At 38.5% G+C, this 27,497-nt stretch overlaps 2 protein-coding genes and 1 pseudogene across 10 annotated transcripts in view; 1 reads left to right on the top strand and 2 right to left on the bottom strand.

The window, feature by feature from the left end:
* Positions 1-483: 483 nt before the first annotated feature.
* On the top strand, positions 484-25,216 carry NIPA2 (NIPA magnesium transporter 2). Of its 7 annotated transcripts, XM_030762176.2 has the most exons (9): positions 484-797; positions 1,535-1,670; positions 4,717-4,860; positions 6,771-6,939; positions 9,337-9,567; positions 10,958-11,014; positions 18,217-18,307; positions 19,499-19,659; positions 23,058-25,216. In XM_030762176.2, the coding sequence occupies exons 5-9, from the start codon at positions 9,429-9,431 to the stop codon at positions 23,690-23,692; spliced, it is 1,083 nt and encodes a 360-aa protein (XP_030618036.1). In that variant the 5' UTR covers positions 484-797; positions 1,535-1,670; positions 4,717-4,860; positions 6,771-6,939; positions 9,337-9,428; the 3' UTR covers positions 23,693-25,216. The 7 variants fall into 7 exon arrangements, with proteins under 7 accessions (XP_030618036.1, XP_089773090.1, XP_089773091.1 ...); XM_089916964.1 differs by lacking the exon at positions 6,771-6,939; XM_089916965.1 differs by lacking the exon at positions 6,771-6,939 and having other exon boundaries at positions 484-770.
* On the bottom strand, positions 3,549-6,603 carry LOC149748614 (DNA-directed RNA polymerases I, II, and III subunit RPABC4 pseudogene; annotated as a pseudogene).
* Positions 25,217-25,699: 483 nt separating the features above from the next.
* CYFIP1 (cytoplasmic FMR1 interacting protein 1) overlaps positions 25,700-27,497 on the bottom strand; it is a 67,896-nt gene continuing 66,098 nt past the window's right edge. For all 3 annotated transcript variants that reach the window (XM_089916961.1, XM_089916962.1, XM_089916963.1), the window contains one exon: positions 25,700-26,512. In XM_089916961.1, the coding sequence (XP_089773087.1) occupies positions 26,348-26,512 (165 nt within the window). In that variant the 3' untranslated portion in view covers positions 25,700-26,347. The remainder of the gene's footprint in view (positions 26,513-27,497) is intronic.

The following is a 27,497-nucleotide window of genomic DNA, read 5'->3' on the forward strand; positions in this document are numbered from 1 at the left end:
CGGGAGACCGGCTTTAACCAAACCACAAACTCTTCCAAAGAACTTATCTATTCCCCGATTCGGTTAGTTAACGTTTGGGAAAAGAGGGCCTGACCCTGAGCCAAGCCCCGCCCCGCCCCCATCTCTTGGTCTCGCGCCTCCGCGTCCGCCAACCAGCCCCGGTCTTCTGGCCTCACTCTAGTCCCGCCCCTTGTCCTCTTGGAGCACCTTTCCCTAGGGGCTCTTAGGGACACCGCTTAAACTGCAGCTTCACATGTTAACCGCGCGCGGGAATTCACGGTACAAGGTACTTTGGCTTTGATCATTTGGTTGCCCAACAATACGTGGCAAAACGCTACCTCCTAAACCTTCTCTCTTTGGCCCGCCCCGCCGCCCTCCACCAACCAGGACTTGGAAAACAGACTGGAACACAACCGGAAAGCGAGACGGGGGCGGAGCGTTTGCCGCGCCGCAGTGCGCGTGCGCGCGGCTTCTCTTGCGTCACTCTGCCGCGCCCAGGTTCTTCTCGGCCGTGCCCCTTGGACCTGGTGGCGGAGGTGGAGGCCGGAGGTCGTCCGGAACAGGTTTCCCTGGGCGCTCCCCCATGGAGGAAGAGGTGCGCACGGCTGCAGCCCCGGATGCTCGCACTTCCCACTGGACGGCGACGAAGGCGGTGGCCGCGCGTGCTCTGGAGGGGGTGGCCCGTGCGGCCTGTATGGGGGTGTGAGCGGAGGTGACCGTGGCCGGATAGTGGAGGGCAAGCCGCGCGCGCGGCGGGCCGGCCACCGGCGGTGAGGTCGCCACTTTCTTCCTTTCAGGCAAGCGCGAAGGGGCTGGGGGCAAGCCTGCCCATCTTGGGTCGGGAAGGACTCTTCAGGGGCGCCTTTCTTTTCCCTGGGGACCCCGAGCCGCGCGTGGTCTGAGATAGGGTTTCCCCCGTAACCTACATCGAGGAATACCACCGTGCGTTGGATTGCCAATAAATCCCACGGAAACCGGCCTGGCCCTGTCTGGGAAGCGTGTTCATTAAGTTCATTAAGATAGTTTCCTATTGTTGTGAGTTGGAAGATTGTTTCAGCTACTGCGGAGATATTAACTGACAGTTGAACAAGCCTTAGATGTCGCTGTAACGGTTTGAACATGGCTTGTTTAATTTCCTAACTTTTATAAACTCAGATTTCTCTCTCCCTCTCCATACAGCTGAACAAAACTCAGTATACCTTTGGTTTTGTGTTTGTCTCTTGAATCTCTTTACTAGATTTTTCATTTCATTTACTATAGACCGTGCTTTAGTTCTGTTTTTAGAAATTCTCTATATACCGCGAGTCCAGTTAGTACTTTTATTTTTTGTTAAAGTACTGTCAGTGAATGTGAGGGAATAGAGATCTTTGTTTCATACTAGTAAGCTGTCCGTTGAAGCAGTATGTTATGATCGGTTGAGTTGGTATTATGTTAGTTGGTAAGTAAAACGAGTATGGAGGGTAGTAGTCAAATTTTAAAAGTGTTGAGTAACTATTCATTCCTTTTGCCTATTTCTGTATTTTCTTCGTTCCAGGCTGGAGCTACTCTGCCAGGGCTTAAAACTTTAAATGAGAATAAAGGGTATTATTTACGAGGAAATGAGAGTGAATAAGTCGTCTCTAACCTCTTCCAGCCTTGTTTTCATAAGAGAGACCATATTAAATGTACATGTAAGTTAAAGTTTTAATTTATAACTAATGTTGGAAATAGGGTTGGAAATTTAGGTTCTGTAGTATTTATAACTACTACTATTAGAAATAATTAGCCAAATGAGAGGTTGGAAAAAATTAAAGCAGTGGAAACCAAGTAAAGACTGAGAACTCTTAAGGTTTTATTATGATGTGGGCAGTCTATATAGAAGTTGAGTCCAGTGGACACTTAGGTTCCAGTTCAGGCTGTTTAACTTTCTGTGTGATCCTCCACATGTGATTTAACCTCAGAGAGGTTTGGTTTCTTTACCTGCAAGATGGGGGTAATGATACCTTTTTCTCATTATTGTGTAGATTAGAATTAATGTGTTTCAGTCACCAGGGGCAGTGCCTCTGTAGGCGTTCAATAAGTGGTAGCTATTACTATTAGGGAGACATAATAATAAAAAACAATTACACTAGTTTTCAGGAAATTTCCATTGTATAAAAATACCCTGCTGTGGTATCCCACCTACCCTGGTTCAGTTAGTGTCAGCCACAGTGGCCTTTCTTTTCCTAGAAAACTGCATACTTGCTCATGCCTCAGTGCCTTTGCACTTCTTTCTCTGCTTTGTTCTTTTACTATCTCTTTCAAGCCTTTACTCAGTGTTACCTTCTGCACTAGACCTCCTAACCAACTTAGTTAAAATAGAAGCCCCCCAACCCAACTCCCCAATGCCTTTAACGTGCTTTACTTTTCACCATGGCATTCACCGCCTTCCAATATTGTGTCCTTATTTACCAACAGAAGGTAAACTCCATGAGGGCAGGGTTTTGGTCTGTTGTATTCACTGCTGTATCCCTGTTCCTAGAACATAGTGTGTATTCATGTAAATATTTTTTGATTGAGTAAATGAGATAAGCATACCACTTGTCCATAGGGGGATATGAGTCATGTACATTAGTAATCATAATAAGGGCTAGAAAAGTGTCCAAAGAGAGGTTCAGATTAAAGGCTAGGGAATTCAGAAAAGATTGGCTTATGGAATTCAAGCAGGGCTTCATTGTGGAGGTGCTTTTTTGAAGCAGGTCCTTAAAGATGAAAGGGATAATGTAATAAAGTTACAGAGGAGTGAAAGGAATAGGTAAGAATGGCAGCAGTATGTTGGCTTAGGGTGGAACCAGGGTATGTGAAATACAGTATCGGGAAGTTAAGATTGAAAAGACAGGTTTGGAACAAATGGTGAAAGGTCTTAGTTACTGGCTTACAAAATTTGGAATTCTTTCTGTAAATAGTTGGGTAGCCATTCTAAGTTTGTAAGCAGGAGAATGAGATGACAAAGATGTGTTTTATAGAGCAGTGTGGTAGCATGATTTTTTTAACTGGATTAGGGTCAGAAGAGACATGGAGATGCCAGGCCACATTTCAAAGGTAGAATCCATCTGGCATCCTTGGCCCTTGTATGCAGTTTGGGTAATGAAAATGGTGAAGCTGCAGTCAGAACATAAGGAGAGGCAGATTGAGTGTGAAGACAGTGACCTACACTGAGAGCCTGGTTTGAGCTGCCCCTTGCTTGTATTCCAGCTCGGGGACTAAAAGGAGACTCCAGTGGGAAAGGCAAAAGGCTGAGGAGACCTGGATTCTAGTCCTGGGTCTCCTACCCACCAACTGCATGAGAAGTTACTTAACATCTCTGTGCCTGTTTTCTCATCATGAGGCTCTTAGCACATTTCTTTTCAAGCTTTTTCGAAAATGAAATGTCAGGAGTGCTGTGACAAGTTTAAAGCTGTAAATGTACTTCAGTTAGTATAATTTTTAAAGTTAGCTAACTTTGGTGATTGATGATAAGTCATTTTGCAAAGCAAAATTTTTTGGGGGTTTTTTTTTTTTTTTTTGGCCGTGCTGTGTGGCTTGTGGGGTCTTTCCCCTGCCAGGTATTGAACACAGGGCCATGGCAGGGAGAGCACCAAGTCCTAACCACTGGACCACCAGGGAACTTTGTTTTGGAACTCTAACTCCCAAGACAAATCTTAATTTAGGCCTTTTGTATAGGTGTTAGAATGCTAGTCCATGTTTTCCTGTTCCTTAAATTATGTGTTCTCCACGTTTTAGAAGGAGGTAGACCAATTTCATAATTATTTTTTTGAGCTATATTAATTTCATTTTTGACATAATTGCATTTAATGGAAGTTAACAGTATAAGTATTCATAGATATTGGTGAAATCAGTTGTGAAAATTAAGTGTGTTAAAGTTTAGAAAGAACAAGCTGAAAATTCTAAGAGTCTGAGTGTGTTTAAAATTTGAATAGTTTATTTTCAGAATTCTCCCTTAGCTGTGGAATTCTTAAGGACAGGAACTTCTGGTCATCTTTATAACTCCAATGCCTGGCACATCGTAGCTACTCAGTGTATGTTTCTTGAACAGATGGCCACATATAAGTAAACAGTAACAGCCAGGGGTAGGGGATTGGGACCTTCCACCTGAGTCCCTTTAAGAGGTAACATGGGCAGGTTACCACCTGGAGCTCGTCATATCTGGTTTGGGAACCTAGATGAAGTGAAACTTAGCAAGCTTTCTTTTTTAGCTGTCTTTAAACCTGGCCCTGCCTCATAGCTAATCCTTAAGAAATAAAAAATAATCTCTGTTTCAGGCTCTCTTGGCTATGATTGACCTTCAGTTACACAGAGTAGGAATAGAACATTACCAGGTCAACGAATAGTGAAGCAACTATTCCTTTCAGGACATTCACACTGATGTCCTATTTTCTTTCCTTTTTTTTTTTAATTGAACAAAAAGTAATATCTTTATATAAACTATTAATAGATCTCTAAATACAATATGGTTTTTAAAATGAAATTATGTATATATAGTTGTATTCATGAAGTACACTAATCAAAAGCTATACAACAACATTAACAGCAAATCCAAATACAAATGAAGATAGTCCTCAGAATTTCATGTTTCACCGAGCATCAAAAACCACCCATCTTTTAGTCCTTTTCTTGTACATTATTCTGTATCCACATTCTCTGCGTCAGACTGGATCCCGTAATTTTATTTCATTTTCTGTGTGACATTCTCCACAGGTATATATCACTGGCTGCTGCTTTGGGGGTTGAACGTCCTTTTGGGTGTCCATTGTTGTCCCCACATAGTGCAGAGGAACTTCTCTGCACTTCCAAGCAGATTCCGACTTGCCGCTGTGTCCACGGACGTCCTGTTTTCAAACTGTAAGTGAAATGAGATGATTCATTTACTTAGTTTAGTGGCTGAAGGCTGCTTTATAACTTGATGGCATGTAACTTTTATGTTACTTGGCACCCTTCCCCACCCACATACACATCATTGTAGTTCAGTAAGTGAATGAACAAGCACAACAAATAACCTTAATTCTAGAAAAGCTTATAAATCATATTTGCCACTATAAATGAGTGCCTTTTGTGGAGAAACCACTACAAAGAACCAGTCATTGTCTTTAAGAAACTTAGAATTTATCTTTGAACATAGAACAGTAATTAAGAAATAAATTTTATGAAGCTGTCTGTAAATAAAATGAGTGCAAAGGAGAGAAAATGCCTGTGGGCTATAGCTACTGGAGAAGTCTTTGTAGCATAGCTTGAAGTGTGACCTGGCCTGGAGTGAAGAGCAGCCTCTAAGTAGTGGAAAGGAGGATGGGAGGGCTGTAGTGTGGCTGGGCACTGATGACTTGTCTCAAGGGAGCCATGATCCTGTGTTGGGAAATGAAGTGGGCACGAGGGGTACAGCTCTCCAAAGCCACATGCATAATAAATGATTGACCCAACTGCTCAAAAAAGGCCTTCTCTCTACTTTTGTGTGTTTGAAATTTTCCACAATAAGTCAATAGCAATAAAAAAAAAGAGGGAAAAAGATTTTAAATAGCATCATGCAACTTTATGTAACAAGTGGAAAAAATTTATGTGTAGACATAGTAAAGTTAAGAATAGTGAACTTTCAGTGATGTTTGGGTAAAATGAGTAAGATTACATTATAAGGTATTGGTTTAATCACCTCTTCTTCACTTTGTTGGTTGGGGGTAGGGTGCGGATTCCCTCCCTTTGACACTGGACATGTGAGAGCAGTTTATTAGACAGCAGTTTATTAGTCACTTTTACTCATCGAGGAGGAGGACACCGCATACCACACAGGGCCACACGGGGGCTGCAGAAAAAGAACCAGGGACTGTGGAGGCAGGCTTTGTAGTGCAAGAGGTTGAGGGGCCCCTTGGCTCCTGCAGGAGGATGTGATTAGCTGGTTTTAATAATTCTGCAGTCTGTCAAGGCAGTGAAGCCCACTACTCAAGGATAAGCAGGAAATGTGCCTGGTCCCCATGATAAGTAGAGTTGTTTGGCTTCGGGACCTAGCCATGAAAGCAGAGAGGGGGAGGGCAGGAACTTGTGGTCAGGTCATCCCAGTTTTACCAGGTGTCAAGGCAGCACAATATATTGGGTCTTAATTTTAGACCTTACACCACTAACTTGCATTTAGTGAAATTTAACATTAAGTGTTAGTAAATATTAGTAAATTAGTAGTTACACATTTGGCATTTGAAGGTCAGGTTTATATAATTAAAGTCTGAATTTGTATTTGTGAGGCTATCATTATGTTGGGATTGGAATTACAGATAAACCTGACTTGTTTCTGGGTATCATCCTTGCAGATAACAAAGTTCCATCTTATTGATTCCAGAACATTCAGACTATAATTTGGCTTGTTCTGTTCAGACCTTCAAAAGGGAGATTTTTGAAGATTTAAGTAGTTACTTCCTCAGTAGAACTTGTATGATAATTACGAACATTGTTCCATGAACGTAACGGTTGAAGGAAGAGGGTTCATTAAAGTTAAGTGACTCTTGCTCATTAGAAGGATATACCTGCCAAGTGGGCTGACGTGTTTGGTAGACAGGTTTCTTTACTCCCATTTTCCAGCCGTTATTACTATTATCTTTGCATGTTCACTTGTATGTGGTACTATGACTTCCCAGTATACTTTGACAACTTTTTACAGTTCTTCAGTTTATAGTCTATAAAATAGTGGTTACATTTTAGGATGCTGATATGAGTGATGCAGTGGTTTTCTGTCTACTAATGACCACTCATGAATAGCCAACTTTATTTTTTAGGACCAATTATATGATTCCAAACATGTATTGAGACATGAGACTGCCAGATAGCTGAGTACACAGGATAAAAAAAGGTGACTCGTGCAGGAACCCAGGAGCTGGCATTCTGCTGAGGGTGACTGGGCCGTAAACGTGGATAAACCAGTTGTTCACGGTGTGGTGGGAACCTGTAAGCACTTATTTTTGTTATAATTTTTTTTTCTTTTGGTGATAGAGCAGTTTAATTATAGATTTGAAATTTATCTTTCATTTTTGTACTTTTACTTATTGATAAGAAGTAGAAGTAAAGGAATTGATTCAAACTAAGCCACCAGATTTGAAAAACTATAGCATATTTGCAGAGAGCTTCATTCCTTTGTGTTTAAGTATATTGTCAAATCTTTGGTATTCAATTACAGTAAGTACCGTTTTTAAGATGTTTTTTCATACCTGGAAGTTTAGTGTCAAAAGTTTTGTTTGTTTGTTTTGAGGTATAATTAACCTGTAACACTATGTTAGTTCTGAGTGTACAACATAGTGATTTGATATTTCTATATGTTACAGAAATGATCACCATAATAAGCCTAGTTACCATCTATCACCATGCAAAGATATTACATTGTTATTGACTGTATTCCCCATAGTGTACATTTCATCCCGGTGATTCATTTATTTTGTAACTGGAAGTTTGTACCCCTTAATCTCCCTCACCTATTTCTCTTATCCCCCAACCCCCTGTTATAATCTGTCGCTTGTCTGTCTCCCCATTGAAGTCTAAAAGCTATTACCATTTTATCCAGAGAGCTTATCATAATGCTTAGTGCACATAGCATATGTTCAGTAAAAGCTGTTTGAGTGGATGGATAAGGTAATTGAGGGGCTAGGTAGATAGGAAGTTAAGTTCCTTTTATGAAAAGCCTGAGTCCCATAACCTGAAGAATGGAAACATTTGGCTAGTTAGTGAGGGTTAATGACTTCCTGACTGAGTTGCAGATTAGTTCTGGGATTCAGTTGTTAAATTGTGGGACTAAAAATCTCAGGACATACCAGGAAGTTGGACTGGCAGTTATTTATAACCAATCATAAATCTTGCACCTAAGTAAATGTGTTTACCTCCACTTTCTACACTTTGCTTTAGTTTGTTTGTCAGCAGAGTTCTTAGTTTTGGCTATTTGGAAAAAAAATTGCAGTCTTTGGTATGCCACTGCATCCTTTCTGGCCTTATGACTCAAGTCCTCTAGGTGCCATGGCCCTCATGTTCTCTAAAAGTCCACCAGCACTATACATACACCCTGGCAAACATCTGTCTGTTAGAATCATCATCCTCTGCTCACAAAGTAATGTGACATCTGCCTTCTCCTTACACACCCCCAGATAGGCTAAATAAGAAATAAAATTACCAAATGCTTATGTCTACATAGATTTCTAAGAAGAAAATATATGAGTGAGAAAATTTTCTGTTTCTCCGTATAGATTATTCAAAAAGGACACATTTGTGAAATTGGTAAATGTATTTGTAGACTAGATTTGTATGTTTTTATGCCTGACTTTCATTCTGTAGAAGTTTTTTTCTTTTTCTTTTTTGGTGAAACTAACTTTTAAAATATGTATTTATATATTTATTTTATTTATTTATTTAACTTTTGGCTATGCTGCGCTGCATGCAGGCTCTTAGTTCCCCGACCAGGGATTGAACCTGTGCCCCCTGCAGTGGGAGCACAGAGTCATAACCACTGGACTGGCAGGGAAGTCCCTAGAAGGTTTTGTCTTAAAAGCAAAGTTTTGTTACTATGGACTATCCAGCTAAGACTGGAAACATTTTGAAAATACGAAACCAGAGTTTATAAAATCAATTTAAATGTGGTTTTATTTTTAATTTTTTCCCCAGTTTTATTGTTATAGCTGATATGTAACACTGTATTAGTTTAAGGTGTACCACATAATGTATATATTACAAAATGATTACCACATTAAGTTTGGTTAACATTCATTACCACACAAGAGTTACACATTTTTTTTCTTGTGATGAGAACTTTTAAGATCTACTGCCTTAGCCACGTTCGAATATACAATACGGTATTATTAACTATGTTACTGTGCTATACATTACATCCCCATGACTAATTTATCTTGTAACTGGAAGGTTGTACCTTTTAACCACCTTCACTCCTACCCCCTACCCCCTACCTCTGGGAGCTCTCTGTTTCTATTAGTTGAGTTTTTGTTTTGTTTTTTTTTTTTTTTGGCCACACCGCATGGTATGTGGGATCTTAATTCCCCAACCAGGGATCAAACCCTCTCCCCCTGCAGTGGAAGTTTGGAGTCTTAACCACTGAACCGCTAGGGAAGTCCCTATAAGTTCAGTTTTTAAGTATGGTTTTATATCAAGATCCCATCTTTTGCCATAATTGGAAGAAATATAATTAGATTAGTGCTAAATACAAATGGTAAATATATTGATGTTAATTAATAGTACCAATAGAAATGTTATTATTTTATGAAAAGAGAAAGAGTAAAATTTTGAATTGTATATGGTCATGCATCCTGTCATTCTGTGAAAAATCTCATTTTCTTTTGCATCATTTAGATTTGAAGACTGCATCATCCTGCCTCCAGCACCAGCAGTTTCTCTGTTCTTGATCAATGTGATTCACAGGAATTTTTAAAGTAACAAACGAAATGAGCCAGGGCCGTGGAAAATATGACTTTTATATTGGTCTGGGACTGGCTATGAGCTCCAGCATTTTCATTGGAGGGAGTTTCATTTTGAAAAAAAAAGGCCTTCTGCGACTTGCCAGAAAAGGCTCCATGAGAGCAGGTAGGTTATTTATGCCCTATGTGACTTTGAAATGACATCAGTGTATGCTTATGTACTTGGGTTCTTAGACTGTAGAAGACCATATCTTCATTCCTAGTGACTATATTTAAAACTTTGAACTGTGCAAGAGTTGTAAATGTTTATAGAGAATCATTTTTGTAATGAGAAAAATAAAAAGTAAGAAGATGTCAAAATAAGTTAACTACTCGCTCTTGGAGTTATTATCAAAGTGGGAGTAGGGACCAATGCCCAATTAGCATCCAGCCTTTCCTTTAAATTTTGATATGACTGCAGAGAAGGAAATGAGGGTATGTGGATAGAATCAGAATCCTATTGAAGGCTAGATCTTTTGTCTATGATAGTAAAAGTTTAACTTTTCCTTAGACATTTTTTCTGATGATCTCCAATTGGCAGGAAGGAAAGAGAGGGCTTCCTAAGGTTGAAGTGTACTCAGTTGTGTGAAATTCTGATGGGTGGTGTAGGTTGATCCCCAGAAATTACTGACAAGTCACGAGACCCTGGGGGGTGCCCAGTGTGATTGAACCCCCCTGACTTCGTCTGGTGCATCATAATAGCTCTCAGAATTATTTTGCATTCTGGTCATGTTCTGTCATTCAGCCTCTGCCCCAGTTCTGACCTCATAGGAAAACCTGCTTTGGCAGTAAAAAATGTTACCTTCTTCTTTTCTGTGCCATCTCTATGGCCAAACCTAATTAAACTCTCTTAAAACAATGGCCTCTGTTAGATTTAGTGCAGAGAGGAGAAAGTATTGGCATATGCTGCTTGAACAAGTGTATCCTCATTCCTAAGGCAGGTACTCATTGCCCATGTGGATACGCTTGTCAAGGGGTTCATTCACTTTGGCTTTTTCTTTTGAACAATGGCTTAAATACTGATTGCTTTCGGATCTTATTAGTTTAGACTGGAGGAAAGTCAAGTAAAAAGGCAGCATGAGCATCCTGGAAGCCCCACACTGTGAGCAGTGCTCAGTCTTTTTATGTCTGGTCAATATAGGACCCCTTTCTCCAAGGTTACTACCTCATAAGTGGGGCTCACCCACACCTAAGTGGCTTGTCCACTATCTGATTCATTTGAAGTTGGGCTACTTCTTATTGGTTCAGTTTCTTTATTTATTGAAACTGAGTTAACAAAAGAATGAAGTATGAACTGAATATACGTCACTCACATTCACATGATCCTCACATCCCCTTTTCTAAGATAATCATAAAAATATTATCTAAGAAATCCCGTATGTAATCATGATGAAACCTTTATTCAATGTAGTAATAATTAGCAAGTGATATTTTAAAGTCTGTCATTACTAATAGTTGTCATAATTTATTAAAGTCTGGCACTCTTCCAAAGAGGTGAAATATGTTTTCATTCACAGGTCAAGGTGGCCATGCATATCTTAAAGAATGGTTGTGGTGGGCTGGACTGCTATCAAGTATGTATAGAGGACATTTCAAGAAAATATTATAGCTGTATATTGAAATATTTACATATACTATTACAGGCTCATATTACCAGCAGTTTTAAAACTTTAAATAAATTCTGTTTTTGTAAATGAACAAAACACAAAATATGTAAAATTTAAGCCTGTAAAAGTCATTTTGCAGTTTAATAGCTTATTTAATTTGAATGAGAAGACATTTACTTGATTAAAACATGTCTGATATATATATATGTATTTTTTAAAATTATGCTCAGTTTAAAAAGGTAATTTTGAAAGTGAAAGATCATAGAACACATCCTGTTTTTAATTCCTGTCCCTCCATTAATTTTCATTCTAAATTGGAAATGAGATATGCATTTGAGAAGACTGTCTATGCTTATTTTGATGATTACCTTTTAAAGGGTACATGGAAAAAGTGATCCTTAAGACACTAAGCCTTCAAAGTATTCAAGATTAAATTATGTAAACTTTTTTCTAAGTTTAAGGGCAGTTGAAATAAGAAAGAGACTGATTTGACTATTCATTCAGCAAATATTTCTTGATCAGTTTTTGTATGCCAGTTGTTCTAGGTGCTGGAGATATAGCAAACAGAATACACAAACAAAAAAATTCTTAACCACATGAGACTTTACATTCTACATGGACAACAAAATAAACAAGATAAAATGTGTATTAGTGATAAATGTTAACACTTGCTAGGAGTAAAGTAGGGAAGGGATGTAATAAAGTGAAGGATGGATAGGTTTAGATTTTAGTTAGGGGGCCAGGGCAGCCCTCCCTGGAAAGATAATATTTGAGTAAAAGACATAAAGGAATTGAGGAAGCTGGCCATATGGATATTTGGGGGAAGAACATTTTAAGCAGGAGGAAGTAATAAATATGAAGGCCACGAGGCAGGACCATACCTGGCCTTTTAAAGTGTGGTAGGCAGAATCCAAGATAGCCCACAAAGATCCTCATCCCCTGGTGGTCATATCTTTGTATGATCCCCTCTCACATTGAATTAGTGCTGACCTGGTGTGATCAAAGAATACAACGGAATTGATGATGTGACTGAGTCATCAGAGGCGTTAAGGTTTGCCTTGATGATTGTATTGGTCATTCTGAAGCCAGCTACTGTGCTGGGGGACAGTCAGGCAGCCTGAGGAGAGGTCCCCAGGCTATAACCAGTTACTGACTTACCAGTCATGTGAGTAAGTTATCTTGGAACTGGGTCCTCCAGATTGTAGCAAGGTACAGGTTGCAGATTGTATCTTGACTGCAACCTCTTGAAAAACCCTGAGTGGGAAGTACCTACTGATCAACAGAAACTATGAGAAACTGTTAAGTCTTCACCAACAGAAAACATGGCTTTTGTTGTTTTAAGCTGCCAGTTTTGGGGGTGCTTTGTTATACAGTACTGGATTACTAAAACCTCAGGAAACATTAACGAGGCAAGAATAGTAAGGGAGTGGATGTGCAGGGAAGCAGTAGGGGTAAGTTTAGAGAAGTAATAAGGGCCTAGATCATGTGGGGCTTTGTAGGTTATAGAAAGGACTTTGACTTTTGTTTGATGGGGAGTCATTGGAGGCTTGAGTGAAGAGGTAACCTGATCGGACTCAGGTTTTAATAGGAACTCTCAGGCTGCTGTGTTGAGGCACAGACTGCATAGGTGCAAAAGTAGAGAAACCAGGTAAGAAGCTATTGAAATAATTAGGTAAGAGGTTGTGATGGCATGGACCCAGAGTAGTAGCAGTGAGTATGGTGAGAAGTGGTAGAATTCTGGATGTGTTTTGAAGCTAAAACTAATAAGATTTGCTGAAAATAAGTTAAAAGTCTGGACAGGATATAAAAAAGCATCCTCTTAAAAGCATTAAAGAGCTAACATGTTAGTGAAGAATTAGCTAGCCTAGATCAGGGAAAAGCATAGAGCTCAGGATAAGCTGGAGATACTTCTGCCCTAGAGGTAATCGCAGACTCCAGAGCAGGCAGTTGAAAGAGAGAACTTGTGAACTGGACTAATAAGGGTCAGTTAGGTGATGCCACTTGGGGAGTCTGGGTGGTGGATATATAGCTGTCATTTATATTTTATTCTGTTTTTCTGAATATTTGAAGTGTTGCATTATTCTTTAAACTTTTGAAAAGAAAATCTTTTAAAATGGGTGGTATATTTAAATCCAGATATATCAATAACTACTGTACACGAAATGCCCCAGTTAAAAGGCAAAGATTATTCTACTGGAATTATAAAAACAAATAACAAACAAAAACAACTACATGCCTTTTACAAGGTGCACTGTAAAACATGAGATACAGAATGGCTGAAAGAGAAGGATGGGAAAACATGCCTGAAAAAAGTTGAGATTTCTGTTATTGATATTAGAAAAAGTATAATTCAAAGCAAAAAACAATACTAGAGACAGAGGATTATTTCTTAAGACAAAGGGTTCAACTCAGGAAGTTTAACAGTTCTAACTTTATTTAATAATATGGCCTTATATACAAAGCAGCAGTTGACAGAATAGCAAGGAGAAATAGACAAATCCAAAATCATACAGTGAGATTTTAATGTAACACTCTGAGCAGTTGATGGGGAAAGCAGAGTAAAACTTAAGGTGATAGAAAATTTGAACAGCAGATTTAACACACTTAAGTCACTGAACTCAGCAACTTAAGATCTACATTCTTTTCAAGTGCATATGGAATATTTGATGCAGATGGACTGTTTGCAGGACCATAAAGCCAGTCTTTAATTTTTCAAAGGATTTGATGAAGACTTTTCACAGATCATTATATTAGAAATAGTAACAAAAAGATATCGTGAAAAACACGTGTGGAAACTTAGAAATACGCTTTATGTAACCCATGGTTCAAAGAAGTCAGAATGGAAATTAGAAAATATTTTAAAAATATGTTTAATTTAGAAAATACTTCAATATGTTGGTACAAAGTACAGAATATCATAATTTGTGGAACATAACTGAAGTAATTAGAGTAAAATTTATGGTTTCAAATAAATATAATTGAAAATGAGAAAGGTGAGGCATCTAGTTCAAGAAAATAGAAAAAGAATGGCAGAATAAACCCCAAAATGTAGAAGGAAATAAAGAGAAAAGCTGAAATTATTTAAATAGAAAACAGGGCATTAAAGCAAACATTTGGGCCTGTGATCAGGATAATGAACTTGATAAACCTTGAAACTGATCAAGAAAAGGAGAAGGTAGAATAGCTAGGTGATGTGATTTGGGTTTTATAGGTATTAACAGGATGTTATGAAAAATTTATTCCAGTTGATAAAAAAACGTAGACAGAATATCTTGAAAAATAAAATTTATCAACACTCATGAGGAAATAGAAAACCGGAATACTCCTCTAACTTAACACAGTTGAATCTATAATTTTAAAACCTATGCATATGGGACTTCCCTGGTGGTCCAGTGGTAAAGAACCCGACTTCCAAAGCAGGGGATGCGGGTTTGATCCCTGGTCAGGGAACTAAGATCCCACATGCCACGGGGCAACTAAGCCTGTGCACCTCAACTACTGAGCCTGCACGCCTCAACTAGGGAGCCTGTGTGCCACGACTATAGAACCCACATGCCACAGCTAGAGAGAAAACCTGCACGTCACAACTAAAGAGCCCACGCACCGCAATGAAAGATCCCGCATGCCACAACTAAGACCAAACGCAGCCAGAAAAAAACCTTTGCATATACTAAACCTTGGGCCCAGATGGTTTCTTTGGTAAATTTTTCAGTCATTTAAAGAAGAAATAATTGTAGCCTTGAGAAATTTCCTAATAATAGAAAAAGCAGTATATATTCCTTCACTCTTCTTAAAAAGCTAGCGTAATTCTAATGCCAAAAGCTGATTAGGACAGGATAAGAAAGGAAAAATCAAGTATAGTCTCATTCATGAACATATATGTAAAAATTACAAACAAAATGTTATAGCATGAACAAGTTAGATTTATTCTGTTGATGCAAAGTTGGCATAATATTGGAAAACCAATCACTGTAATTTACCATGTTAAATTGAAGGAGAAAAATTATTTCAGTAAAATTCAGCTATTCATGACTATAAAGAAACCACTTCAAATTAATAATTTAAGTGAATTTCCTTAATATGATATAGGATTTCTAAGACGAAAAAAAGCCAAAACCAAAAAAAAAAAAAAAAAAAAATGCTAACAAAAGAAAGCCAAAACCAACAATTGCCCAGTAAATGCAAAAATGGGGAAATATTGAAGACTTAACTTTTTGTAACTGGGAACAAGCAAATAACCTCTCATCACTTTTTCGATATTTTACTGGAATTTCTAGCCAATGCAGAAAGTCAAGGGGAGAAAATAGGATTAGAAAGGAATATATAAACTGTTGTTATTTGCTGATTATATGATTGTGGGTATAAGAATTCCAAAGAACATACAGATGAGTTATAAAATTAAAATTCAGCAAGGTTGTTGGATACAAAGTTAGTATACAAAACTTAGCTGTATTTCTATATATCAGCAACAATTAGAAAATGAAATGTTAAAATGTTACCATCAGTATATAATTTTAAGAAACAGGAATTAGAAATCTAACAAAAGATGGTAAAGATTCCCACAGAGAAAATGAAAACATTACTGAGACGAATAGTAGAGGGATATGTCATTTTCATGGATTGAAAGATTCATCACTATAATAGTTGTAATTGTAAAATTGTCGTTTCTCTCCATGCTCATATATGGATTAATGCTATTCCATTTGAAACTAGGTTGTTAGGTGGTACATGATAATTGATTTTAAATTTTGTGTGGAAGTACAGAAGTCTAAGAAAAGCAAAGATACTCTTTAAGAAGAAAAGGTGAAAGGACTTGTTCTATTGGATATCAAGACTTAATGAAGTTACACTAATTAAGTCAGGATGGTATTATAACAAGATAGATACATGAGCCAATAGAATAGGTCCATGGGCAGTATATTTATGACAGAGGTGGTATTGAAATAGGGAAGTGTACTTTTCAGTAAATATTGCTGTAACAATCCATCTGGAAAAGAAAATAGGGTTCCTACTTCACTCTGTATAAAGGTCAACTCCAGGTGGTTTATAAGCTTAAATGTGAAAGCAGAACACTAAAGGATTTAGAGGATAAAGAATTTTGAGACAGATTTCTAGTACAAGTTGTATGAAGCACTAACCATAAAGGAAGATATTTTAAAATTTGACATTGAAATTAAGAACTTTTTAAAAAAAATAAATTTATTTATTTATTTTTGGCTGCGTTGGGTCTTCGTTGCTGTGCGCAGGCTTTCTCTAGTTGCGGCAAGCGGGGGCTATTCTTCATTGTGGTGCACAGGCTTCTCGTTGCGGTGGCTTCTCTTGTGGAGCACAGGCTCTAGGCGAGTGGGCTTCAGTTGTTGTGGCACGTGGGCTGAGTAGTTGGGGCGCGCAAGCTCAGTAGTCAGGGTGCACGGGCTTAGTTGCTCCATGGCATGGGGAATCTTCCTGGACCAGGGCTTTGAACCTGTGTCCCCTGCACTGGCAGGCGGATTCTTAACCACTGCACCACCAGGGAAGCCCCAAGATCTTTTTTCTTTTCTTTTTTTTTTAATAAATTTATTTTATTATTTTATTTTTTGGCTGTGTTGGGTTTTTGTTGCTGCGTGCAGGCTTTTCTCTGGTTGCGGTGAGCGGGGGCTACTCTTCGTTGCAGTGCGCAGGCTTCTCATCGTGGTGGCTTCTCTTGTTGCGGAGCATGGGCTCTAGGCGCGTGGGCTTCAGTAGTTGTGGTGCGTGGGCTTCAGTAGTTGTGGCACACGGGCTCTATAGCGCAGGCTCAGTAGTTGTGGCGCACAGGCTTAGTTGCTCCACAGCATGTGGGATCTTCCCAGACCAGGGCTCGAACCCGTGTCCACTGCATTGGCAGGTGGATTCTTAACCACTGTGCCACCAGGGAAGCCCCCAAGAACTTTTTTGATTAAAAGAGTTTAAGAGAATAAAAAAAAGCAGGTCATGGTATAAAAAAAAAATGCTTTTAACCAGCAAAAGATTTGTGTTCAAAATATATAAAGAATTACCTAGAATCAATAAGAGAAAACAAATAGCTTAATAGACAGGGAAAAACCTTGAACAGCTACTTCACTTGGATTCACAAAAGATTTCACTTGGCCAATAAACATGAAAAGGGAAAATGCAAATTGAAAGCATAATAAAATAATCCCATTTCCCATTAACAGATTAGCCAACTTTAAAATCTGACAATACTAAATGTTGGGGAGAGTGAGAGACAAAGGATATTTGGCATAACCATTTTGAAAATAGTAGCCAAGAGTGATCGTTTTATGAGATCACATGTCCCTCCCCTGCTAAAATTCCCCAGTGGGTTTTCAGCTCAGTTAAAATCCATTGTGAGACTCTCCCTGGCTTCTCTCCCCCTGGCTCGCTTTGCTGGAGCCACCCTGGCTTCCTTGCTGTTCAGACATGCCAGACATTGTCTTGAGTCAAAGTTCTGTACTTGCTCTTCTCCCTGCTTGGGATGTCTCTCCCCCTTCCCCATACCCATAGCTGCTGGTAAATCCCTCACTCCATATCAGATTGGTCAAAATTACCTATCAGAGCATCTTTGCCTGGCACCATGTCCTGCCTGTCACCAGCTCTCCATTCCTTTCCCTTGCTTTGTTTTCTTCATAGCACACTTAAATACTTGGCATACGTGTTTTGTCTGTTTTCCCTCACTAAAATGTAACTCTTAGGAGGGTGGTGTCTTTATTTTGCTCCCTGATGTATTTCCTGATGCTACAACAGCATCTGGCACATAGTAGGAACCTAAGAATACCTTTTGAATGTAAGAGTTGGGTTTTAAAAAAGAGAAGAGCTAGTGAAAAAGACTTGGGAGAAGTGCTTTCATATCATTTTTAGCTGGTTTGTGTTTGTTGTCAAAGGATGTAAATATCTATTAAGATTTTTAATTTAAAAAACACCTATATAAACCTAAATTAGATGTCTTCCATTGAAATTATAGATTTGTATTGTTTCTAATGGGTTTGAACTCTATTCTAATGTTGCTAATTTACAGGAGAACCCTTGTGAATAGATGGGAGAAAATACAGAAATTACTAGATATGATTGAAATAGTATGTTAAAAAATAAATGTAAATAAAATGCAGGCATTTCCGTTTTGACTAGATATGTTCCTATCTGAGAGTTTTCTCTTGTTGTCTGTCTCCAAGTGGGAGCTGGCGAGGTGGCCAACTTTGCTGCGTATGCCTTTGCACCAGCCACCCTAGTGACTCCGTTAGGGGCACTCAGTGTCCTAGTGAGGTAAGGACCCTACTCATCACATGTAGAAACAACAGCTAGGGTTTCAGCCTTCAGCCTGTGAAGTTTTCAGTACCATCTAACCACACATGGTCCGCATAATTTACGTTTAAGCAACGTGGAGAACTTTTTATGCTGCGTAGTAATTTGCTTTTGAAATGTTACCCTCTGTGTGGAGGCAAGCTATCAAGTTGTGGGAGAAGATGCTTTTATTCTTTGTCTTGCTTGTGTTCAAAGTCAGCACTAGTTCTAATTTAATTTCAGTTTTTTAAAACTCCAAGTTGCACTTGTTACAATATTTATCATTTGATACATGTATACTTTGGTAGGTGGTGGTTGGTGATGAATAGATTTCTGTACCTTCTACAGAAAATCATTGATTGGGGCATGGTTGAAGACTGGCCCAGGATCCTTGTTTGGAAGGAGCAGTACAAGACTTGTCCTGTTTGTGTTATTTTAATCATTAGCCCAAACAGCTAAGCCCATATTGAAGTCTGGATTTTGGCTACTATTCCCAAAGTTGGTTGGTTGATAGGTATTTTTATTTTTAAAGATAATACTTTATAAATCAATGTAGTATGCAAATTATATAATTTTCAAGATACTATATATTATACATAATATATAAAGATATAAGATGTTATGTATTATGTATAATAAATAAAGATATATTATGGCATGTGTCTTTTATCCTTAATTTTTGTATATTATGCCATTATTATATTTATAGGTTTATATTTTTTAAAGAGTTTGATAAAACTAGTTATAAATTATTAAAACTTGATAATATAATAGGCAAATTACATAGAATTAAATGAAAATGTACAAAGGATGCATCAACCAGTAGGGATAAATTAAAGTTGAGCAAATATTAAGCATTGGTTTGGACATAGATTCTTAAATAGAATATACATTTGTACCATAGCTCTGTTTATTATAAATTTCACATTGATGTACTACAGTAGAAAGATGGTAACTATACTGGTTTAGTGTATGATGAAACAGGTGGTTCCCAGAAACTTTCGTTTTATGATTGAATTTGCATTTTCTTTACTTTGGCTGAAAGCCAGAATCTTTATAAGCTCACAATGTTTTAGTTTGAGTTCAGTAATTTAAATTCTGAGTTGTGTTGATATTTAAAAATGAGAAAAGTAGCTGATTATTTTAATATTCTCCAACTTCTCCCCATTTTAGTGCTATTCTTTCTTCATACTTTCTAAATGAAAGACTTAACCTTCATGGAAAAATTGGATGTTTGCTAAGTATTCTGGGATCTACAGTTATGGTTATTCATGCTCCAAAAGAAGAGGAGATTGAGACTTTAAATGAAATGTCTCACAAGCTAGGAGATCCAGGTAAAAAAAAAAGAAAAGCTTTATTGGTCTTACTGTATTTTACTTTTCAACATAGTTTTTATTGAATCAAAATTTTATGTGCATATGAAGAGGCCAGTTGTCCTACAAGGCTTATCAGGGAAATTGCAGTCATTTTCTTCCCCTGGCAGCCCCTCCGCCCTTGTTTCTTTTGTTCTTTAACTTGGTATCTCTAAATCAGGGGTCCCCAACCCCCAGGCCGCGGACTGGTACCGGGCCAAGGCCTGTTAGGAACTGGGCCGCCCGGTAGGAGGTGAGCAGCAAACGAACAAAGCTTCACCTGCCCCTGCCGCCGCTCATCGCTCGCATTACTGCCTGAACCATCCCCCACCCCTGCCACCAGTCTTCCACAAAACCAGCCTCTGGTGCCAAAAGGGTCGGGGGCTGCTGCTCTAAATAACATGCTATATTGCTACTACTTCCTTGCCTTTAGGCATTATTATATCTATTACCAGTTGTATCTATTTAGTTTTGTTTAAATGATTTGTTTTACATTATTGTCACTACATAACTTTTATTCTCAGCTTGGACATACACTACCTTATGATTACTTTTCCCTTCCTTTCTTGTGACTTCTGATTTTCCTGAACTAATAATGATCTTATTTGCTTAGTTTTCTACAAATTTATCAGTCCATTCTGAAATTTTTCCCCTGTGATCTAATTCTACTCTCAGTAATTTCAGACATATTTGGTGTTCCTGCATCTCTTGTTCATCTTGTTCCTGCATGTTCCTGTTCATCTCTTATGGAACTCTCTCTCTAAGAGCCTTGTTTGGCCTCAATTTAGACTGATGTCTTGAGGCCACTAGCAGAGTCAACATCCTGGGTTCCTTCACCAGCATCCTGGGGGATCCCTTTCACTTTTGTTTTTTCATGGATCTCTTATCTCCCAAATCCTGGGTTTGCACCCTCATTTTGCTGGAGCCACTCTTGTAGGAGACAAGAGAGGCACACAAGAGAGACTTTTTGAGACCCTGCATATATCAAATGTCTTTAATCTACCATGACCTTATTATCTTCTCACTTCCAGTATTGCTGCTGAGAAATCAAACACAATTGATTTTTTTTTTTATTTTTGGTTACCTGACCAGGGATTGAACCTGGGTCCTTGGCAGTGAAAGCGTGGAGTCCTAACCACTGGACCGCCTGGGAATTCCTGATTCTTTATCTTTTATATGAGACTGATCTTTGGAAACATGTAGGGATGTCCTCTTTGCCCTCATTGTCTGACATTTCCCAGTAATGTGCCTAGATGTGGGTTAATTTTTATCCATTGTGTTAGGTACTTGATGTATCTTTTTTAATTTAAAAATTCATGCCTTACGCTAGAAGCAGTTGAAATACTTCTTTGATACTCTTCTCTTTGTGAAATTCTTCTTATTCTTCTTGTTGATTGGACCTCCTGAACTAGACCATCAATTTTCTTACATATTTTTTCCCCATTTTGCCTTTTTACTGTCTTTGGGGAGATTTCCTCAAATCTTCCAACCCTTCTTTTGAGTTTTTAGTTCTGTTATTGTATTTTTAATTCCAAGAGCTTGGCTTTGTACTTTGATTCCTTTTTTTTTTTTTGGTGGCAAAAAACACATAACAAATTCACCCTCCCACCAGTTTCCAGATGTACAGTACAGTATTGTAAGCCACATGCATGGTGTGGTGCATCAGGTCCCTGGAGAGTCCTAGGTATTTTAAAGTCTTTATCTGAAAACTTTAATATTTGTGGGCCTCTTTCTATGCTCTGTTTTTTCTTTTGTTTTCAGTCATTTAGTTTTGTCTTTGGACAGTTTCAATTGAATGCTGGCCATAGTGTATTAAAAAGTATAAAGGCTCTAAGTGATGTTTTCTTCTTTCAGAGAGAATTTAAATTTCTTTGGGTAGGCAGATAAGAGTAAGCAGATGGACCTTCAACCTGTAAGCTGGGGCTAGTTTTTTTCCATTTTGCCATTATTCTCGGTCAGAGCCCTTCTGGCTCCCAACTGATAGGCTGGGACTCTCCAGCTTGGCGAGCTGTGGATTGCCAGTGTCTTGTCTCGGCAGCCCAAGACAAGGCGGGCCTCTCTGCTTAGTCCTTTGGCCTCCTCACCAGGCTGTCCACTTGGCCCCTCTGACTAGGCGTGTACAGCTCTGTGCCCACAGACACCACACAAAATTCGTGTGCGCCTCTTCAGTTCCCTCCTTTCTGGAATCTTGGCCTGTTTTGTCGCAGCTACTTAGCCTAAAATTACCACTTTTTTTTTTTTTTTTTTTTACCTCCTCTGCTGAAACATCCATAAGCCCCAGGTTACCACTCTCTGCTGGCCTTCGTGCCTATCCTCACTCCTGCTCTAGGTTTGGTGTTTGCCCTGAGGGAACAAGCAGAGGTGTTGGTGCAACCTCAGAGTACTTTCTCTCCAGATTTTGACTGCCTTGATTCCTCTCATATTTCATCTTTGTCTGTCTGAGGAAATTAATGGTAGTTTTTATTGATTTGGGGGGGATGGTAATTTGTCTAATTTGAAGTTTCCTTCTAGACAGAATTAGAGGAGTAAAAAGGTTAAATGACTGTTGTGTCTTGTTTCCTCATCTTAAAATGCAGGTGACAGTGTCTGTACTGCAGGGTAATTGTCAGTTGAATGAGTTAATCGGTGCAAATTGCTGAGACAAGTGCCTGGCCCATGGTGCTACACAATCATTACTATTATCATGCTGGGTTCAATTCTCCATATCCAACCTGAACCCTGACAGTTATTTTCATGTTCTCTTACTGATTTGTTTTTTACCCCAGTGGTTGTCCCTAAATATTTTTAAAATTTACTCATTTTAGACAAATGTTGTTTAGCATCTATAAATCGTTGAGCATTCAAGGTCATCTCATGATTTCTCTCCACTAGTTTCTGATTCTGTCTTTGGAGTTAGAGCACCCCAGTGGGTGGGAAGTAGTACAATATTCTAGGATAGACAGCTGTGAATCAGCCTGATGCCGTTTTCTGTCAAGTTTGACCCTTTAACAACACAAGGGTTAGGAGCACCCGAGAAAACCCACTTATAGTCCATCCTCCACACCTGAGGTTCCGCAGCCACAGATTCAGCCCTCAGATTGTGTAGGACTGCAGTATGTATTAGAAAAAAAATCCACATATAATTGGATCCACGTAGCTCAATCCCATGTTGATCAAGGGATATCTGTATAATTATGAGGCCTAAGATGCTACTTTAAAAATGTTACATGTATAATAATTTGTGAATGTGAAGCATAGTTTAATCTTCCAGTGTGTACTTCTAACTAAATTTTTATGAATGTGCTTTTGCTGGGGCAGCAAAAGAAAGCTGATTTTTATGTTAAGGCCACTTCTTTCTCCTTCCTATTGAGGACTTAAATATTTGACTTTGCCTCCTCCAGGTTTTGTGGTCTTTGCAACACTTGTGGTCATTGTGTCCTTGATATTAATCTTTGTGGTGGGACCTCGCCATGGACAGACAAACATTCTTGTGTATATCACAATCTGCTCTGTAATTGGAGCGTTTTCAGTCTCCTGTGTTAAGGGCCTGGGCATTGCTATCAAAGAGCTGTTTGCTGGAAAGCCTGTGCTGCGACATCCCCTGGCCTGGATTCTGCTGCTGAGCCTTATAGTCTGTGTGAGCACACAGATTAATTACCTGAACAGGGCCCTGGACATATTCAACACTTCCATCGTGACTCCAATATATTACGTATTCTTTACAACATCGGTTTTAACTTGCTCAGCTATTCTTTTTAAGGAGTGGCAAGATATGCCTGTTGATGATGTCATTGGTACTCTGAGTGGCTTCTTTACAATCATTGTGGGAATATTCTTATTGCATGCCTTTAAAGACGTCAACTTTAGTCTCGCAAGTCTGCCTGTGTCTTTTCGGAAAGATGAAAAAGTAATGAATGGCAGTCTCTGTAATATGTATGAAGTTCTTAATAATAATGAAGAGAGCTTAACCTGTGGAATTGAACAACACACTGCTGAAAATATCTCCCGAAGAAATGGAAATCTGACAGCTTTTTAATAAGAAAGATGTAATTAAAAGGTTAATCTATAATTGTGTTTTAAAGTGAACTTGAGTATCAGAATGTGTCTGAAAAAGCATTGTTCTCAAATAATGATCTCTAGAGACAATCTTTTTTAAGGTTTCACTAATCTGGACCAAGAAATTACTTTTCGTATATTTAAATGATGGTAGCTCACTAAAATGACCTCAGTACATGGCCACTTTCTTTTAACATTGTATTATTATAGAGGTATTTTAAATTTTCCTTCACCAAAATCTAAATGCACTAATGACAGTTTTAAGTCTATAAAAATGCTTTATTTTTTCATTGGTGATGAAACTCTGAAATGTATATTTGTCATGCCCACTCTATCAATTCTTGACCATTTTAAGGCTTTTTGATTTAAAAAAACAAAATTAACTCAATACCTTATCCTGTAATTTACCTTACCTGTAAAAATGACTCCCGTTTGATGAATTATTTTAATTTTGAAATGTTAATTTAAGAGACTCCTAGGTTATTAAATGAAGGAAACTCTTTTACAACAAAAACAAGAAAGGTAGGAAATCACCACATTGAAATACTTCTCAGGCAGTGAGTTGTCACCGTGAACATCTGATGGCCTTCCTGGATGGCACCTTGTTAATAAACCAGCGTACCTTTGTCGGACTACAGCCTGGCTGGTTTTATTCTTCAGTTACTCAGTAATCCCTTGATGCCTGGAACGTTGATTACCATTTTTACATCAGCTCTTGTACTTTTCCATATATTTTCATAAGGAGTTATATTGTCATTTAGCTCTTCTAACAACTCTGGGAAATGAAGTCAGAAGACTAGGGTAATTTCTTAAATTTAGCTCATATTGAAATAAAAAGACAAATTGAAACGAAGTTCTTTTCTAAGTCTGAATGCTCAGAATAAACAGGATATTTGTAAAATATGGTTTCCTTGTACCACATATTTTACTTTGCTTTGTTTGGACCACTATATATTTTGGTTTTTTAAAAAATGTCCATAAAAAAAAAGTTTACAGGAAACTTCAAAAATATGCAAAAAAGGTAGAGTACTATAATTAATTCTCTGCAGCTTCAAAACCTGTCACTGATTGATTGGCCTCAAAAATACTGACTGACAACTAATTTGGGTCAGTATCTGGGTTGGGCTTGTTTCCATTCTGCTGCTCCTGCCCAAGGCCCCACAGCTTGGCCCGCTGTGTAAGTAGCCACCACAGGAGCCTCACTGTTCACTGGCTTTATCAGGGCAAAGCTGACAGTTTTCAAGTTTCATGAAATAAATTCCATTTTCCTAGTATTGTATCATTGACCCTCTAAGGAGCCTTTGTAGACATTTTTTTCTAACTGCCTCTCTCCATGTAATTTTAACACCACAGATATAACTCTATATTTGTTTATGTACTGTATCTATATCTGTGCTTTGTATACAATAGCTAAAAACCAATTTTCACTCCCTTGGGTGTGATATTGCCCTCACTGAGAATGCACAGGTTATTAGTAATAAATTCTTAATTATTTAACATCTTACAGCACTTGAAATTTTTATTTGGTTATTAAGTCTTATAAAACTCAGTAGTGTAAATTATTTAAATGTACTCATTAAACTTAAGTTTTCATCATATTCTATACTTTCATTACAGGGTGAGCACAGCTGCTACCTCTTAATCTGCAGCAGAATGCTGGCCCCAGGGTTATTATTTCACATTACCAAAAGCAACATTTTTAGGTAACTTTGTAAAGAACAGTTATGTTTTATGTAACTCAAGGTTAAACAGTACAACAGAATAGTTCACAGACTATAGTTGGTGCCATGGATGATGCACCTGGACTTTTTGGTATTAACGTTTTTAAAGCCATATGGAAGCTTTACTATCAATCATGATCTTGTCCCTTCTCCCAAGGCTGCAGGTAACCTAGACTCCTGGCCTGGTTTGTGCACTTGAGTGAGGAGAGAGAGGTACCTTGCCCAAGCCAGGGCTCATAGGGAGGGTCACAGTAAATGAACACAAACAGGTTTCATTAGTTTTATTTCTGTAACCTTTAAATCATACCTGACAAATTAGATTTTGTCACAACTGGATTTAGCAGAAGCAGAGAAATCAAGCTCACTATTTTCTGAAACACTGACCCAAAAAGGGGAAAGAAACAAATGACTTAGAAAAGGTTTTCATAAAAAAAACTGGAAAAATTCCTAAACAAAAGCTAAATAATCATTAAGTTTAATTCTAATTGGTAATGGGTTTTATCACAATTAGCTGGTAATTAAGGTTCTTGCTTAAGTTCACAAGTCTTTCCCTAAATGTTACGGATCCTTTGCTAAAGGATAAATGGATGAACTCAGCAGCACTTCATAACATAGCTGTTGGAACATTCCACAGAAAAATGGAAAATAATTTTGTAAGGACATGATGGCAACCCTCAGCAGCCAAATCCTCTGACTTCCCAATTACCAAAAGTATATACAATTTTAGTGTAGAAAAATAAGTCAACTTTATAAAATTAAGCTTTTAGATTGAAAACACCCCCTTTAACAGGCACAGAGATACTGAAAAATAGTTCCTAAAAATCTAACTAGTTTATGGAAAGAAAAACATGCCCTTATAGTTCTTAAATGCAGTCAGTACTGGGACTCTTCAAAAACAGGTGATACACATGCCCTCAGCTGCTGGCCAGAGACTGGTGGATAGGTGGCTGAAAGCAGCGAACGTGTTCCACAGGCGTGCTCTCTCCATCGCCCGACTTCAAGTACTTGTCCAAGATAGTGATAATCTCATCATTCAGAATCTGGAACTTGCGAATTCTCTCCACCATCTTCTTCAAAGGCTACATACAACAGTTAAAATTAGGATGTTTTACTAATAACAGTTACACATTTATTCTTCATGTGTCAAAATGTCAGGATTTTCATATTTTCTCAGAAAAATTATAGCAAACTACTGACACATACCATCTCATTAATGTAACTATTGGACAGATGAATATATTTTGCAACATTTCTCTGTTGGTTTCATGCTACTAACTGTAGATTCATTTGTGAAACTTAAAGACCTATTTATTCAACAAACAGGTATTAAGAACCTATAGGACACCTCCTAAAAGCCAGGAATGTAAAGATGAAGATAATATGGACAATGGGGAAAGACCAGTAAACTAGTAATAACACAAGTTTTAAATATTTCCAGTTATTGTGGACAGGATGCTTTGACAGACCTTCATGCTATAATAGAACCGGATTAAAAAAAACACAAGCACTGCTGGTTCTGTCTATGCAGGAAGTAAAGCAAAAGCCAGGACTTCCTCAGGGATAGATGCCACCAGCAGCAGTGGGATGAGGAGACAGCCTGGGCTGTAAGCAAGGTGGACTACACCTGGAGACTCTCCATGAAGCCTGGACCTCTCATTAGGCTAAAGTGGTCCCAAGTTGGTAATAATTCTGGGAGATGAACAGTAAATGAAAATCCTAGGGAAAAACCCTATCAAACAAGAGCTGCCAAATAAATAAAATCCAACACACAGGGACTTCCCTGGTGGTCCAGTGGTAAAGAATCTGCCTTCCAATGCAGGGGACGCTGGTTTGATCCCTGGTCAGGGAACTAAGATCCCACATGCAGCAGGACAACTAAGCCTGCACGCCACAACTACTACAGAGCCCGCGCACCTCAACTAGAGAGTCTGCATGCCTCAAATTACAGAGCCCACGTGCTCTGGACCCTGCGCGCCACAACTAGAGAGAGAAAACCCGTGTGCCACAAATAGAAACCTGCGTGCTGCAACGAAGAGCCTGTGTGCCGCAGTGAGATCCCGCGTG

Source organism: Delphinapterus leucas, chromosome 8 (genome assembly GCF_059928025.1).
Source record: "Delphinapterus leucas isolate spDelLeu-1000000601 "Yukka" chromosome 8, BTC_Dleu_Yukka2, whole genome shotgun sequence".
NCBI classification, from domain to species: Eukaryota; Metazoa; Chordata; class Mammalia; order Artiodactyla; family Monodontidae; genus Delphinapterus; species Delphinapterus leucas.

Bases quoted from the DNA above. Each gene is read 5' to 3' on its own strand.
- NIPA2 (XM_030762176.2), top strand. From the start codon at position 9,429: ATGAGCCAGGGCCGTGGAAAATATGACTTTTATATTGGTCTGGGACTG. The intron at 9,568-10,957 runs GTAGGTTATTTA...TTTCATTCACAG, and splicing joins AAAAGGCTCCATGAGAGCAG to GTCAAGGTGGCCATGCATAT. The intron at 11,015-18,216 runs GTATGTATAGAG...TCTGTCTCCAAG, and splicing joins GTGGGCTGGACTGCTATCAA to TGGGAGCTGGCGAGGTGGCC.